The 13,503-nt window shown below is 39.5% G+C and overlaps 2 protein-coding genes across 5 annotated transcripts; both read left to right on the plus strand.

The window, feature by feature from the left end:
• The first annotated feature begins 96 nt into the window (after window positions 1-96).
• Window positions 97-8,163, plus strand: LOC106598902 (leucine rich repeat containing 8 VRAC subunit D). Of its 4 annotated transcripts, none has more exons than XM_082973289.1 (3): window positions 97-377; window positions 1,878-2,062; window positions 4,462-8,163. In XM_082973289.1, exon 3 carries the CDS (start codon window positions 4,464-4,466, stop codon window positions 7,008-7,010), a length of 2,547 nt encoding a protein of 848 aa, XP_082829415.1. In that variant the 5' UTR covers window positions 97-377; window positions 1,878-2,062; window positions 4,462-4,463; the 3' UTR covers window positions 7,011-8,163. The 4 variants fall into 4 exon arrangements, with proteins under 4 accessions (XP_082829415.1, XP_014045396.1, XP_014045399.1 ...); XM_014189924.3 differs by having other exon boundaries at window positions 137-377; window positions 1,973-2,062; XM_014189923.3 differs by having other exon boundaries at window positions 137-377; window positions 1,993-2,062.
• Window positions 8,164-9,056: 893 nt separating this feature from the next.
• LOC106598904 (uncharacterized) lies at window positions 9,057-13,395 on the plus strand. The gene is made up of 11 exons (XM_014189925.3): window positions 9,057-9,313; window positions 9,611-9,636; window positions 9,760-9,847; window positions 10,266-10,608; window positions 10,722-10,800; window positions 11,070-11,142; window positions 11,465-11,612; window positions 11,711-11,774; window positions 12,100-12,230; window positions 12,561-12,650; window positions 12,813-13,395. Exons 1-11 carry the CDS (start codon window positions 9,246-9,248, stop codon window positions 12,840-12,842), a joined length of 1,140 nt encoding a protein of 379 aa, XP_014045400.1. The 5' UTR covers window positions 9,057-9,245; the 3' UTR covers window positions 12,843-13,395.
• The last annotated feature ends 108 nt before the right edge of the window (window positions 13,396-13,503 follow it).

A 13,503-nucleotide genomic window follows, 5' to 3' on the forward strand; every position in this document is an offset into this window, starting at 1 on the left:
TGAGACCTAGCTGGAAAGAACTGTGAAGCTGTTTGAGACAGATAAGAATGTTGTGTCTTTAGTACGTTGATCTGTGGCGTCCACCAATAAGAAACTCCGGTAATAGCGGTGTCATGTTCAAATTGGACCACCCTTTTCTTCAAATTACATGCGTACAGTGGTCGACGTTATGCGCATATTCTCCACGACGCTCAGGTATGCAGAACCGCTGGTATTGAGGATGGTGCCGACATTCGCATTGTCACGAACAAATGTTCTTGGTCACAAGCTTTGTTCCATAGTTTAATGGATTGAGCTGAATCGTCAGAAGGAATTGTCTGGAGCGCAAAAGTGGAAATGGAGTACAGAACATCTAACTAGATAAGGTCACCAAGATAGTAAGTATGCTCGTTTTCCTCAGACTTACCACGCTTTAAAAACTGTAAAATCATAATTTACATTTATTTGATGTTGATTTTCATAATGTGCGGTTATCCCAGAGCAGTTTGTTTAACGCAAGTAGCCAGATAATACATTGTTACAGCGCTGTAAATGTTTTAACTCCGGGCACATGTTGTAGTTGAGTTACAGGCAATAAAAAAAAAGTTACAGTTACAGCAGGTCACCTGACCTCAGAGTCAGACAACAACAGAAGAGTAATACGCAAGAAAAAAAAATCTAAAGGGTTTAACATGTATCTAATATTTCCTATAAGTTAAATGACTGTAAATGTGTTTAATCAGTAGCCTAGGTTTATTCCACAACTGGTCTCTCTGCTCCCCGTCTCTTTGTTAGAATCAGTGTTGTCTACAAGTTGTCTCTGCAGATTCTCGTCCCACTTCGATTTGGCCTATATGCAAAACGTCATTGATGATGGCTTTTTGGGATGTTATCTTAAAGCATGTTTTAATAATATCATACCTATAAATATAGCCAATAGGCTATAGCCTATAATATCACAAATATATTACTATAATTATTTAGTTCAACTATGAACGGAAATTATTGATGAAAGCAAATATCATCTAAAGTTTTATTGGTGATAAATCAAGTGTCCATATTTGTGGCAAGGAAAAAGTGTATGGAATAAAATCACTCTTATGGCCAGGCACCACACCCTAATAGGTATTTTTTTCTCTCTTAATCATATCACAATCAACTTTTAAATATAATGCCTTTTTATATTAAAATGTTTCTGAAATATTGTATACGTTATGCAAATGAGACGTTATGCAAATGATGTGATCTAATTTGCATATTTTCATAGAAAGCAAATCCATTTTTTTGGACACTGGATGAAGTCAGCCTAAATATTTTTTTCATTTTTTTAAGACACTCCAGGACCGAAATTTCTTTGGCCATATTATGAATAAATACTTAAAAAAAAAAAAATCTTAATTAGTAAAATAAAGACATGTACATAAAATGTATTTGTAGAACATTTTTCTAAGAAAATTGGATCAATACTGAACAAAAATATAGACGCAACATGCAACAATTTAAAACATTTTACTGAGTTACAGTTTATAGAAGGAAATCAGTCAATTGAAATAAATAAATTCGGCCCTAATTGATGGTTTTCACATGACTGGAAGGGCATACTTGAGACATCTGTGGCATTGTGTTGTGACAAAACTGCACATTTTAGAGTGGCCTTTTATTGTCCCCAGCACAATGATCATGCTGTTTAATCAGATTCTTGATATGCCACACCTGTCAGGTGGATGGATTATCTTGGCATATGAAAAATGCTCACTAACAGGGATGTAAACAAATTTCTGCACAAAATTGGAGAGAAATAAGCTTTTTGTTTGTATGGAACATTTCTGTTATCTTTTATTTCAGCTCATGAAACCTGGGACCAACACTTTACATGTTGAATTTATATTTTATTTCAGTATAGAATACAATTTTGACAACATATCAACAATTCCCTCTGAGTAAGTCTGGAGAATATATCTAAGGATAACTACACAAACTTTGGGGAATGTAGATTCTTCTCATTTTTCTCAGCTTCAGTTGGCTGGTGGGAAGTCTTACTTTCGGAAAACGCCTATATTGACCCAATCACCATCTCTTCAAAGTAAGTTACTACATACAGTCCAGTTTGTAACATTCACTATGAAATGGACTTTACAATTATGTGTGATTCATTGTAGTGAGCTTTGAAATTATGGATATCCATTTAAAAGTGGTTAAAAATTCATAAAATGTTGATGATGGTAGTATGATAAAGCAAAGAAAATATACATTTACATCACGTTTCTTTACATTCCAGCCTGTGGGGCCTGGCCTTAATAGTGTAGTAACAGTAATAATCATATTATTAACTGTAGTGATCATTATGTACCTAGTTTGGGCAATGTGACACAAGTGTATTTTCATTGTTGTTTTAAATAACTCTCATAAAAACATTTAAAACTATTTTTATTGCCCTGGATGAAAAGGATCAGAGAGGGGAACAGAGTTAGTTAGTTACAACACCGGCAAATAGAGGAAGTGAGCCCACATGTTGAAACTGGGCATACTTACCATTCATTGCTTCACAAAATGGCACACCAACATGCAAAACTTCTCAAATCAAATTTTAGTTGTCACATGCTTCTTAAACAACAGGTGTAGACTAACAGTGAGATGCTTACTTATGGGTCCTTTTTCAACAAGGCAATTAAAGATAATTAAAAAAAAATATATATATATATAAGTGCCTTCGGAAAGTATTCAGACCCCTTGACTTTTTCCACATTTTGTTAGGTTACAGCCTTATTCTAAAATGTATTAAATTGTTTTTTTCCCTCATCAATCTACACATAATACCCCATAATGACAAAGCAAAAACATGTTTTGAGAAACGTTTGCAAATGTATAAAATAAAACTGAAATATTACATTTACAAAAGTATTCAGACCCTTTACTCAGTACTTTGTTGAAGCACATTTGGCAGCAATTACAGCCTTGAGTCTTCTTGGGTATGATGCTACAAGCTTGGCACACCTGTATTTGGGGAGTTTCTCCCATTCTTCTCTGCAGATCCTCTCAAGCTCTGTCAGGTTGGATGGGGTGTGTTGCTGCACAGCTAATTTTAGGTCTCTCCAGAGATGTTAGATCGGGTTTAAGATGTGACACTTGGCATTCAGGCCAAAGAGTTTAATGTTGGTTTCATCAGACCAGAGAATCTTGTTTCTCATGGTCTGAGAGTCTTTAGGTGCCTTTTGGCAAACTCCAAGCGGCCATCATGTGGCTTCCTTCTGGCCACACTACCATAAAGGCCTGATTGGTGGAGTGCTGCAGAGATGGTTGTCCTTCTGGAAGGTTCTCCCATCTCCACAGAGGAACTCAAGAGCTCTGTCCAAGTGACCATCGGGTTCTTGGTCACCTCCCTGACCAAGGCCCTTCTCCCCCGATTGCTCAGTTTGGCCAGGCGGCCAGCTCCATGAAGAGTCTTGGTGGTTCCAAACTTCTTCCATTTAAGAATGATGGAGGTCACTGTGCTCTTGGGGACCTTCAATGCTGCAGAAATGTTTTGGTACCCTTCCCCAGATCTGTGCCTTGACACAATCCTGTCTCGGCGCTCTACGGACAATTCCTTCAACCTCATGGCTTGGTGTTTGCTCTGAAATGCACTGTCAACTGTGGGACCTTATATAGACAGATGTGGGCCTTTCCAAATCATGTCCAATGAATTTAAATTACCACAATTTCGAGTCTCATAGCAAAGGGTCTGAATACTTATGAAAATAAGGTATTTCTGTTTATAATTTTTTTATACATTTGCAAAAATGTCTAAAAACCTGTTTTTGCTTTTGTTATTATGGGGTATTGTGTGTAGATTGCTGTGGATTTATTTTTTAATCAATTTTAGAATAAGGCTGTAACGTAACAAAATGTGCAAAAAGTCAAGGGGTCTGAATACTTTCTGAAGGCACTGTATATAAATAGTGACACGAAGAATAAATACACAGTGAATAATTAACAATAACGAGTAAAAATAACAAGCCTGAAGATGGACAATATTGTGTCTTAATGGCTCACAATAGGTAGCGACTAACATCAAAGGAACCTTCGACATTCCAGTATCCACATGTCTTAACTAGTCTTGATTTGAGGGAAAACCAATTAACGCCCAGGAGGGGAAATTCTTTGCACTAGATCAGACATAGACTTTTGGCTTTGTCATCAGATGTTTTCAAAATCTAAAGAGAGATGATACAAATATAATCAGCCTATGTCATTACTAATGTTGCTTTGTCTTTAATGAGACACTTTGACATGGAGAGCCATTCAAATTAGTTATCAAAATAAATGGATCAATCTTTATTACCTTTTTAACCATACCAAGTACAAACATTTACCAACAAAAATATATTTGTTACTGAACAAAAACCCATTTAAAAAGTGCCTTTTTAAAATCATTTGATTTGAAAATCATTTGAAATAAGTGCTCTCATTATTAGCTAAATTCCCTGTCTCCTTCCATTGCAGGAATGTTTACCATCACAGAGTTAGCGTCGCTGAATGACATCCAGCCGACCTACCGCATCCTAAAACCATGGTGGGACGTCTTCATGGACTACCTGGGGGTGGTCATGCTCATGTTGTCCATCTTCGCCATGACGATGCAGATCACAAAGGACCAGGTGGCGTGCCTTCCATGCCTGGAGGAAGCGGCAGCAGGGCCAAACTCTTGGACATCCCAAAGTTCACAAGAAAGCACCTCATCAGCAGTTAGCATGACGACAGTGCATGCTACACCAATGGCCACTGAAGATCTACCAGACAGTGCAGTACACGAGGTCCACAACACCCAGCCCATTGTTGTGAAGCGAGAGAGCAAAATGCAGCAACCCAAGGCCACAGGGATCCAAACCAACTTAGATTATCAGCAGTATGTCTTTGTCAACCAAATGTGTTACCATATTGCCTTGCCCTGGTACTCAAAGTACTTCCCGTACCTCTCCCTCATCCACACCCTTGTGCTTATGGTCAGTAGTAACTTCTGGTTCAAATACCCCAAGACAAGCTCAAAGATTGAACACTTTGTGTCCATTCTCGGACGGTGCTTTGAGTCTCCGTGGACTACAAAGGCTTTGTCCGAGACAGCCTGTGAGGATTCTGAGGAGAACAAACAGAGACTGACTGGCACCACTTCAGCACAGAGAGAGTTATCACAGGAAACTAAAGATGAAAATGCTGCAAACTCATCTACCCCTATGCTTGGGAATACAGGAGTCAAGTTCTCAGCAGATAAGCCTGTTGCTGAAGCCCCAAGTATGACTATCCTGGACAAGAAAGATGGGGAGCAGGCCAAGGCTCTATTTGAGAAGGTGCGGAAATTCCGCGCCCATGTGGAGGACAGCGATTTCATCTACAAGCTCTATGTAGCTCAGACTGTGGTCAAAACGGTCAAGTTTATTTTGATTCTGTCCTATACGTCAACATTTATTGCTGCCATCAACTTTCACCACACATGTGAACCCAAAATCAAACACTTAACCGGATATGAGCAGTTCTTTTGTACCCACAACATGGCTTTCATGTTGAAAAAGCTCCTCCTCAGCTACATGGCCCTCATATTGATCTATGGGATGGTGTGCTTGTATTCCCTCCACTGGCTGTTCAGGCGCCCCCTTAAAGAGTACTCATTTGAGAAAGTCAGAGAGGAGAGTAGCTTCAGTGACATTCCTGATGTGAAGAACGACTTTGCGTTCCTTCTGCACATGGTCGATCAGTACGACCAGCTGTATTCCAAACGGTTTGGTGTCTTCCTCTCGGAGGTCAGCGAGAACAAGCTGAGGGAGATCAGTCTGAACCACGAGTGGACATTCGAGAAGCTCAGACAGCTTGTGACCCGAAATCCCCAAGACCAGCAGGAGCTCCACCTCTTCATGCTTTCTGGTCTCCCCAATGCAGTGTTTGACCTCACCGACCTGGAAATACTTAAACTAGAGCTAATTCCTGAGGTCAGGTTTTCGGCAAAGGTTTCCCAAATGACCAGTCTGCAGGAGCTGCACCTCTGCCACTGCCCTGCCAAAGTTGAGCAGACTGCCTTTGTCTTTCTTCGTGACCACCTCCGCTGCCTTCACGTCAAGTTCACAGACGTCGCTGAGATCCCAGCATGGGTTTATTTGTTGAGGAGTTTGAGGGAGCTAAACTTAGTAGGGAATTTAAGCTCAGAAAACAACAAAATGATAGGACTAGAGTGCATGCGTGATTTGAAACATCTTAAGACATTATATCTGAAGAGCAACCTCACCAAGATCCCCTCAAACCTCACTGAGCTGTCCCCACACCTGATCAAACTGGTGGTGCATAACGATGGTACTAAACTACTTGTACTGAACAGCCTCAAGAAGATGACAAACCTCGCCGATCTGGAGCTGCACAACTGTGAGCTGGAGAGGATCCCCCATGCTATTTTCAGCTTAACCAACCTTCAAGAACTGGACCTCAAATCCAACAACATTCGCACCATCGAGGAGGTCATCAGCTTTCAGCACCTCAAGAGGTTGACCTGCCTCAAATTGTGGCACAACAAAATCATCACCATTCCAGCCTCCATAGGCCAGGTCAAGTCTTTAGAGTCACTTCACCTTTCGCACAACAAACTGGAGACGCTCCCGCCGGCGCTGTTCCACCTCCCCAAGCTGAGGCACCTGGACGTCAGTCACAACTCCATCACAGTGATCCCGCCAGAGTTGGGTCTCCTGCAGAACCTCCAGCACTTCGCCATCAATGCAAACAAGGTGGAGGTGCTGCCCAAGCAGCTGTTCAGGTGCACCAAGCTGAAGTTCCTGTGTCTGAGCAATAATGGCCTCACCACCCTGCCTGAGACAGTGGGTCAGTTGGTGCATCTTGCTCAGCTGGAGCTGAGGGGGAACTGTCTGGACCGCCTTCCCTCACTGCTGGGGAACTGTCGCCTTCTACGTAAAAACAGCCTCATTGTTGAGGACCACCTTTTTGACACTTTGCCTGTAGAGGTAAAGGAGAGCATTAGTCGGGAGACCAATGTGTCCTTTGCGAGTGGCTTATAGTTTATCATTTCTGATATCTTAAACCCTTATGGTACAGTGATTAACTGAAATTTATATTACTCACTGAAGCAATACGCTATGAAAGTAACACGTTATTTACCAGGAACTAGCCTTGTAGTTTTTTATAACTTTTGTAGGCTTTTTGAATCCTCTTCAATGGGCAAAAACATAGCGCAATGGTCTTGAAGCCAAATACTTCGTAAAGGCACATGGCAGAAGTAAATTCATCCACAAACACAAATATAATTTTATATACAGGTATATCTTAAAAGATCACGTTTTCACGAATTTGATGATGTAACTTCAATCACATTCAAAAGATTAGGGGAAATGACCCGGAAGTAAAGCAGACGGGACGGTTGCTTTCACAGGATATTGAACCACGTTTTATTGATTATCAATGCCCTATATGGGTAGTTCCTATACATGTTTTGCTTAATAAAGTGAGAGAGAATGCTTCTCCTCAACAAAGACTGTATAGCTCTATAAATAATGTAATATCATTTCAAAGTATAATTTCATCAAGTATTTAAGAATGTTCAAGATAAAAAAAAGCTTTTAGTTGCTTCATAGGGTATTATGATATAATATTGTTTGCAGTAATAGATTTTTAGACTTAATAACAAATATTGTATTAGCTACTCAGGTAAAATGTTAACCCTGGGGACCATCATTTTGCCTTAACTGCTGCTATTTCTCAGTGAGGGCGTTCATAAGAAAAGACTAAACAGCTCTCAAGTTTGTCAAAACACTACCTGTCATTATTCACAACACCATTCAGTAAAATAACAAATGCTATTTTCAGTAGTAATTAACTTTTGGGGATTATGCTTCAAATTGGAAGTACTTTGCACAACCAATATTTGCTTTGCTTTTTGTTGTATTGTTAAATGTTTACTATGGATTACACTCCCCTATCACAGACCATGCTAGCATTTGTGTGTGATTGAAAATAAAGGAGGGTTGACAAAAGGGAGGCGATGTTTTACACCAAAACAAGTTTTTAAATTAGGCAACAATAGCATCAATTAAGTGTACACATGGGACAAGATTGTTATATTTCCTTTTTCCAATGTATTTCTGTACTGTACATAAACTGTTCACATTTGCAAGCATTCCATTTCTGGCACAATAAAACTAGATCTTAGATACACTTTTCTTATTGTTTTTATTCTCTGTTTCAATGCCTTTATCAATGGTCAATGGTCATTGGTCATTACCGTACATTGCTGCATTTATATCTGTATAAAGAATAACATAATTGGTAAGCTGCTGTACAAAAGTATGTATTTGTTGAGGGTTTGTTATATGTAAAATGTATGCTAGCATGATTAAGTTGCTTTGGATAAAAGCGTCTGCTAAATGACATACTTTTTTTTTCACCTTTATTTAACCAGGTAGGCCAGTTGAGAACAAGTTCTCATTTACAACTGCGACCTATATTATATTGTTATATTGTTATAACCTGTGCATTACATTAACTGAGGGGAATGATCAAGCAAGGTACAACTTACGCTACATCTTTAGGGAGGATGTCATGCTGAAACAATAGGGCAATTGAAGACAACTTTTGAAATACAATCTGGAAGTCAATGCCTGTAACTGACATCCAGACAGATGAGATACATTTGTCACAGACATTTCAGGCTTTGTCAGAGAACATTATCTTGCCAGTACTTTAGTAATTCTATAACATATAGTCAAGTTGAGTTATGTGTGTGACTTTCTGTATTTCTCTTCAAGGATGATGGCATAAATAAATTCCAGCACTCGGGGCATGTTGGCACTTGCTTTCTGCTCCTAGTTACACATTACAAGAAAGCCAGGAAAGCCACAAATATCTGCCTGTGGAGATCTCTGTCATTTTAAACCCTAAAGCTATAATTCATAGTGCACATACCTTTTATTCAACATTGCAACTTGCAAGTTGAATCATCAATAAAAAGCTGTTGTTTATAAATTCATTACAGAGTAGTCTTCATACTCCTGCACGATAGGTGGCAGTTATCATACATTTTTAGACCCTATAGAAGCAGCTACTTCGTTGACTGCTGTCACAGTAGGAAAATGCTGCCCCCTGCAGGTAAAAATAGAAAATTGTGTTCTGTAGCTTATTTGTAGTATGATGACCGCTTCCTAGACTTAAAGGTAGCAGCAGTCACGTAAACGAGACAGTAATTTAACAAAAATATGAACGTTCGTTAGGCATTAATAGTGAATTACCCGAGGACGAGAATGAGTCGACGAAATGATCCCTCTTTTTCTGGTTATGGACCGCCGAATACGTACACTGCTCATGGAAGGTAGGCTAGCCACTAACTTCATAGCCTCTGTAGCCAGCAAGCTAGCTAGTAGCTAAGTTACATGATTTAGCTAACTGTTTACTAGCTAGTAGTTTTGAGAGTTGTTAGTTAGCTAATCAAATAATGTAATGTAGTTGATTATGAACATACAGATCGTTTGCTGTTTTTTTTGTTGAAAAGAGAAAGCATGCCAGAAAAATAATTCATCCGATAAAAATTAACGTTAGCTGCTCAGTTAGCTATTATGTGTTGTGTTGAGTGGATCCGTGTTAATCTCTTTTCTTTATTCGAGTACAGCATCACACCAACCCAGCGAAGTGCAGGTAGTTCTGCTTACCTTTGGTCCAATATTTGTAATACCTGTCTGATAGGGATAGGAAACACATTTCTTACATTCTGTTTATGTTTTTCATTTTAATGAACAAAGCTTATTTTATTCCACACAGAAACAACCCATGGTTATACTCACCACACAAGACACTCGACCGTAAACCCAGCATCCCACAACTCTCAGCAAACAAGCAGCTCAGAAAAGTAAGATATGCAGTTTTGCTTTTGATTTTTCCATTCTAAATGTATCAAGCAGAGGATTTCCCGCAAAATGTGATTTAGACTTCTTTGGAACATTGCTTAGCACGTTATGTGGCTATTTAAGACATGGCCTAGTCCTAGTGGAAGGTTTCCCCTAGCTTATATAGCCACAAAGTCAGATTCGACAGCCACAAAGTCAAAATGAGCTTTCTGGTCTAAATTTAAGGTTAGAGTTAGGCATAAGTTTAGCAGCATGGTTGGGTTAGGCTTAGGTTTAAAATCACATTTTAACCAGATAAAATGTAGAACTGGGCAGGGTTTATGAATTTGTGGCTATAGAAGCTAGTGATGACCCAAGTGTAAGGCCCGCTTAAAAATGATACCATAGAAATGTCTGAAATGCTGTTGTTTTTTCCTCCAGAGCCGAGCTCTACGACCCGTATGATCCAGATCCTGGCTCATCATCAGACTCTGAAGTGGAGCCTTCCAAAGGCAGGGAAGACCATCACAGGCACAGAGTTAGTGGAGGGAGCAGCCGCCTGAGTAGTGGATATCAAGGCTCTGCTTCAGTAGCTGGACATCATGATGGCTTCAACTGGGATTTGTTATCCTCTCGGCCCGGTACCAGACATGAGCAGTCGAGCCATGGCCACTCAGAACGGCCGTTGCCCACGACAGAAACCCCACTATTCCCCCTCAAAGCATATTGGGGGCAGGGGGAAAATGGGAGAGAAATGTCCACAACCACAGTAGCTGGCAAAGAGGTAAGAGATTCACCGCAGTCAAGTTATTATTTTGGTGGGAAAAGGTAGAAAGATGTTGCTGAGGCTTGCACTGGTGCAACGTTGTAATGGTGATGTTTCTCTGTTGTCTGCAGACAAGAAATCCACCGGGGTTTACCCGGTCCCACTGGGATACCAACCCCATTCATGGCCAATCAGAATCTAGTGGAAGAGGTAGGATTGTAACTATGTTGTTTTGCTAATGGTCTGGCAGAGTTGTGAAGGGATAGAGAAAGTGTGTGATTTGTTAAGTCCTGTTCCAGTCTCCTGGGGGGGGCGGGTTCTCTATTGTTCCTTTAGCAAGGGGGAGGCCAATGACATCACGAAGTCACCATCAGACCAACTCATTGAATGTCTTACTCCTTGAAGTTTTCAGTGTGTCAATTTCTTTTTTTTTAAATCCTCAAATCACCGTAGGATGTCTTTTAAATGTCCATTTTTAGGAAGGGACCAAACCAAGTCACCCTCAGAGGTCACAAAGAAGAGAAGCAGAAGCCCAAATGAGGACATACCGAGGTAAAGAAATGATTGGAGGAACCATCATCTAACTTGTGTTTTTTTGGAAGGACCTTACTAAAATGCACAATAATATTGACACACCATTATATGTGTATATATATTTATATTCTGGTCTCTGACAGCCTTTTCTGATATTTAAAATGTTTCTGGATTATGTGTAGAATGTTTGAATACCATTTTTATTGCTAGGTATTACTGCACTGCTGGAGCTAGAAACACAAGCATTTCGCTGCACCTGCGATGACATCTGCAAAACCGTGTACGCGACCAATAAACGTTGATTTGAGTTGACACAAATCCCCTTCTATTGTCTTTTCAGTGATTTTTTCACCTGTGACATGTGTAACTTGGATTTCCATAAAGCGAGCTCCCTTGAGGTGCATCTGAAGTGCAATAGTCACTGGGAGACCCTGGAGCACATCCAAAATCAAAACAACTACGACGACACAGCAATCGCCTTTTTGCATGTACGTCAAGCAAATACATTCTCTCTCAGATGGAATTAAATGTGGGATTATCAAGCTGTATGACGATTAAGGGAAATGTAATTCTCTTTATGTTTCAGGAGGCCATGTTAACCAAAGTCCGGCAAGGTGATAGACTGCAGATGAACAGACAAAGCCTTAGAGGTAGCTTAATGTGCAAAGCCTGGGGTCTATCGCTAATGCTCCTGGCTAGTCACACATACTGTTACTGACCAGATTCATTCCCGCGTCCATCCCTCCTACTATTCTCCCACTTGCCTGACCCCCCCCCCCCCCCCCCCTCTGTGTCCAACTATAAAGGTGGCTAAATTTAAACTCACCAATGTTGAGGTATTGTGTCTTTCCTCAATAGAAACGGAACTTATTGATTCTAAATGTACTTGTATGCTTTGGACAACATTTCACTACCTGGTGTCATTAAGCCTACACTTGTGATTTGACCTCTGTATCTCACCCCTATCATTTTCAGCATTGCAGGACAAGGATTACATGACAAAGTTAGATATTTTCCACTGTGCTCCTTGCCAAGTCTACGTCTCCGTACATCCATCGTCACTTCAGGATCACCTGAGCTCCAAAGACCACCTGAGGAACAAAATGGTGAGGCAGTTGTTGTGCTGCTACAGCAGATCTCACACCTCATATCATCAGTGAATAATGAAACACATTATATATCTTTAAAAAGCAATGGTCACTCACTGATATTGTTTTGAAAGTCATCGTAGTGTTAACTGAGATGCAACATGAAGTTGGACAAATTGGCCAATTGTGTTTGATTTAGAATTTGGTCTGTCAATTCTTTAAAGAAACAAACATCAAAGCGATAGATGCTACATTATTTTCTTGAAATCTGTTGTTCTTTCACTGCAAAAGACAAGTGGGTGTACATACTATTTCATGTTTATGACTTTACTGTGTTTACCACTGAAGGAATTTAGAACGAAACAGTTGCGGGAAAGTGTGAACTTTGCGAAGGCGACCATGAAACGAATGAATACTGAGTATGCAAGCTTCTGTGAGGTAAATAATCTGAACAGGCATTTGCTATACATTACACTAATGCTATTTATCTATAGAATACCAAAGTTTTATATTACTTTTTAAAGTGTGTTAATTCTATAAACTGTAGGCAAAAACAAACTTCATTTGAATAGAAATGACAAATAATTGGTTGTATTTCAGGGCAAGGATCCTTTTGAACAGTCATCATGAGGGCCATGAAGACTAGATAAACAGTTGATGCAAACTGCTAGCTACTGGCTGTGGACAACTATGGCCAGCCAACAATCACCTATCAAAATCAACTAGACAAAGACCAACTGGATATAGTCTGTGCCCTGAGTGTTGATGTTTAGTCTTATGTACTTCTAAACTAATACAGGATAATCTTAACTAATACAGAATACTGTTTTTCCTTGAGTGTGGAGCATCCATTAGCTAGATATCACGTAGTTGAGAACTTGTAGTCATTTTGTGTTTGATGTAGACATTTTTCACGTAAGAACATCCATCTGTAATTTTGGACCTTTTTATTTTTCACTTGGAAATTGATTTAATTTCAGATATTGAAGCACATTTTGCAATGTTTTTCCCACAATAATCTTTTTCCATTGGAACACCTGCTTTGATTCATTGAGATTTAAGGATAGAAATACTGTAATGTTTTGTTTCCTGAAGAAATATGGTCCTTACAGGCTTTTCAACTTTGTATTTTCTTACAATCATTTAAAAATAATACCCAAACAATAAATGTTTTAAAGAAAAATTAATTGTTGGGTGACTGATATTCACAGGAATCTAAAACAGCCTTTTATAAACAGTAACAGAGACGGTTGACCCATTTTCAAATATTGTCAAGGTTACCATTGTGATA

This window comes from Salmo salar, chromosome 03 (genome assembly GCF_965601325.2).
Source record: "Salmo salar chromosome 03, fSalSal1, whole genome shotgun sequence".
Taxonomy (NCBI): Eukaryota; Metazoa; Chordata; class Actinopteri; order Salmoniformes; family Salmonidae; genus Salmo; species Salmo salar.

Coding starts and splice junctions, on each gene's coding strand:
- LOC106598902 (XM_082973289.1), top strand. CDS start 4,464: ATGTTTACCATCACAGAGTTAGCGTCGCTGAATGACATCCAGCCGACC.
- LOC106598904 (XM_014189925.3), top strand. CDS start 9,246: ATGAGTCGACGAAATGATCCCTCTTTTTCTGGTTATGGACCGCCGAAT. Junction 9,848..10,265: donor CAAACAAGCAGCTCAGAAAA/GTAAGATATGCA, acceptor TTTTTCCTCCAG/AGCCGAGCTCTACGACCCGT. Junction 10,801..11,069: donor ATCAGAATCTAGTGGAAGAG/GTAGGATTGTAA, acceptor GTCCATTTTTAG/GAAGGGACCAAACCAAGTCA.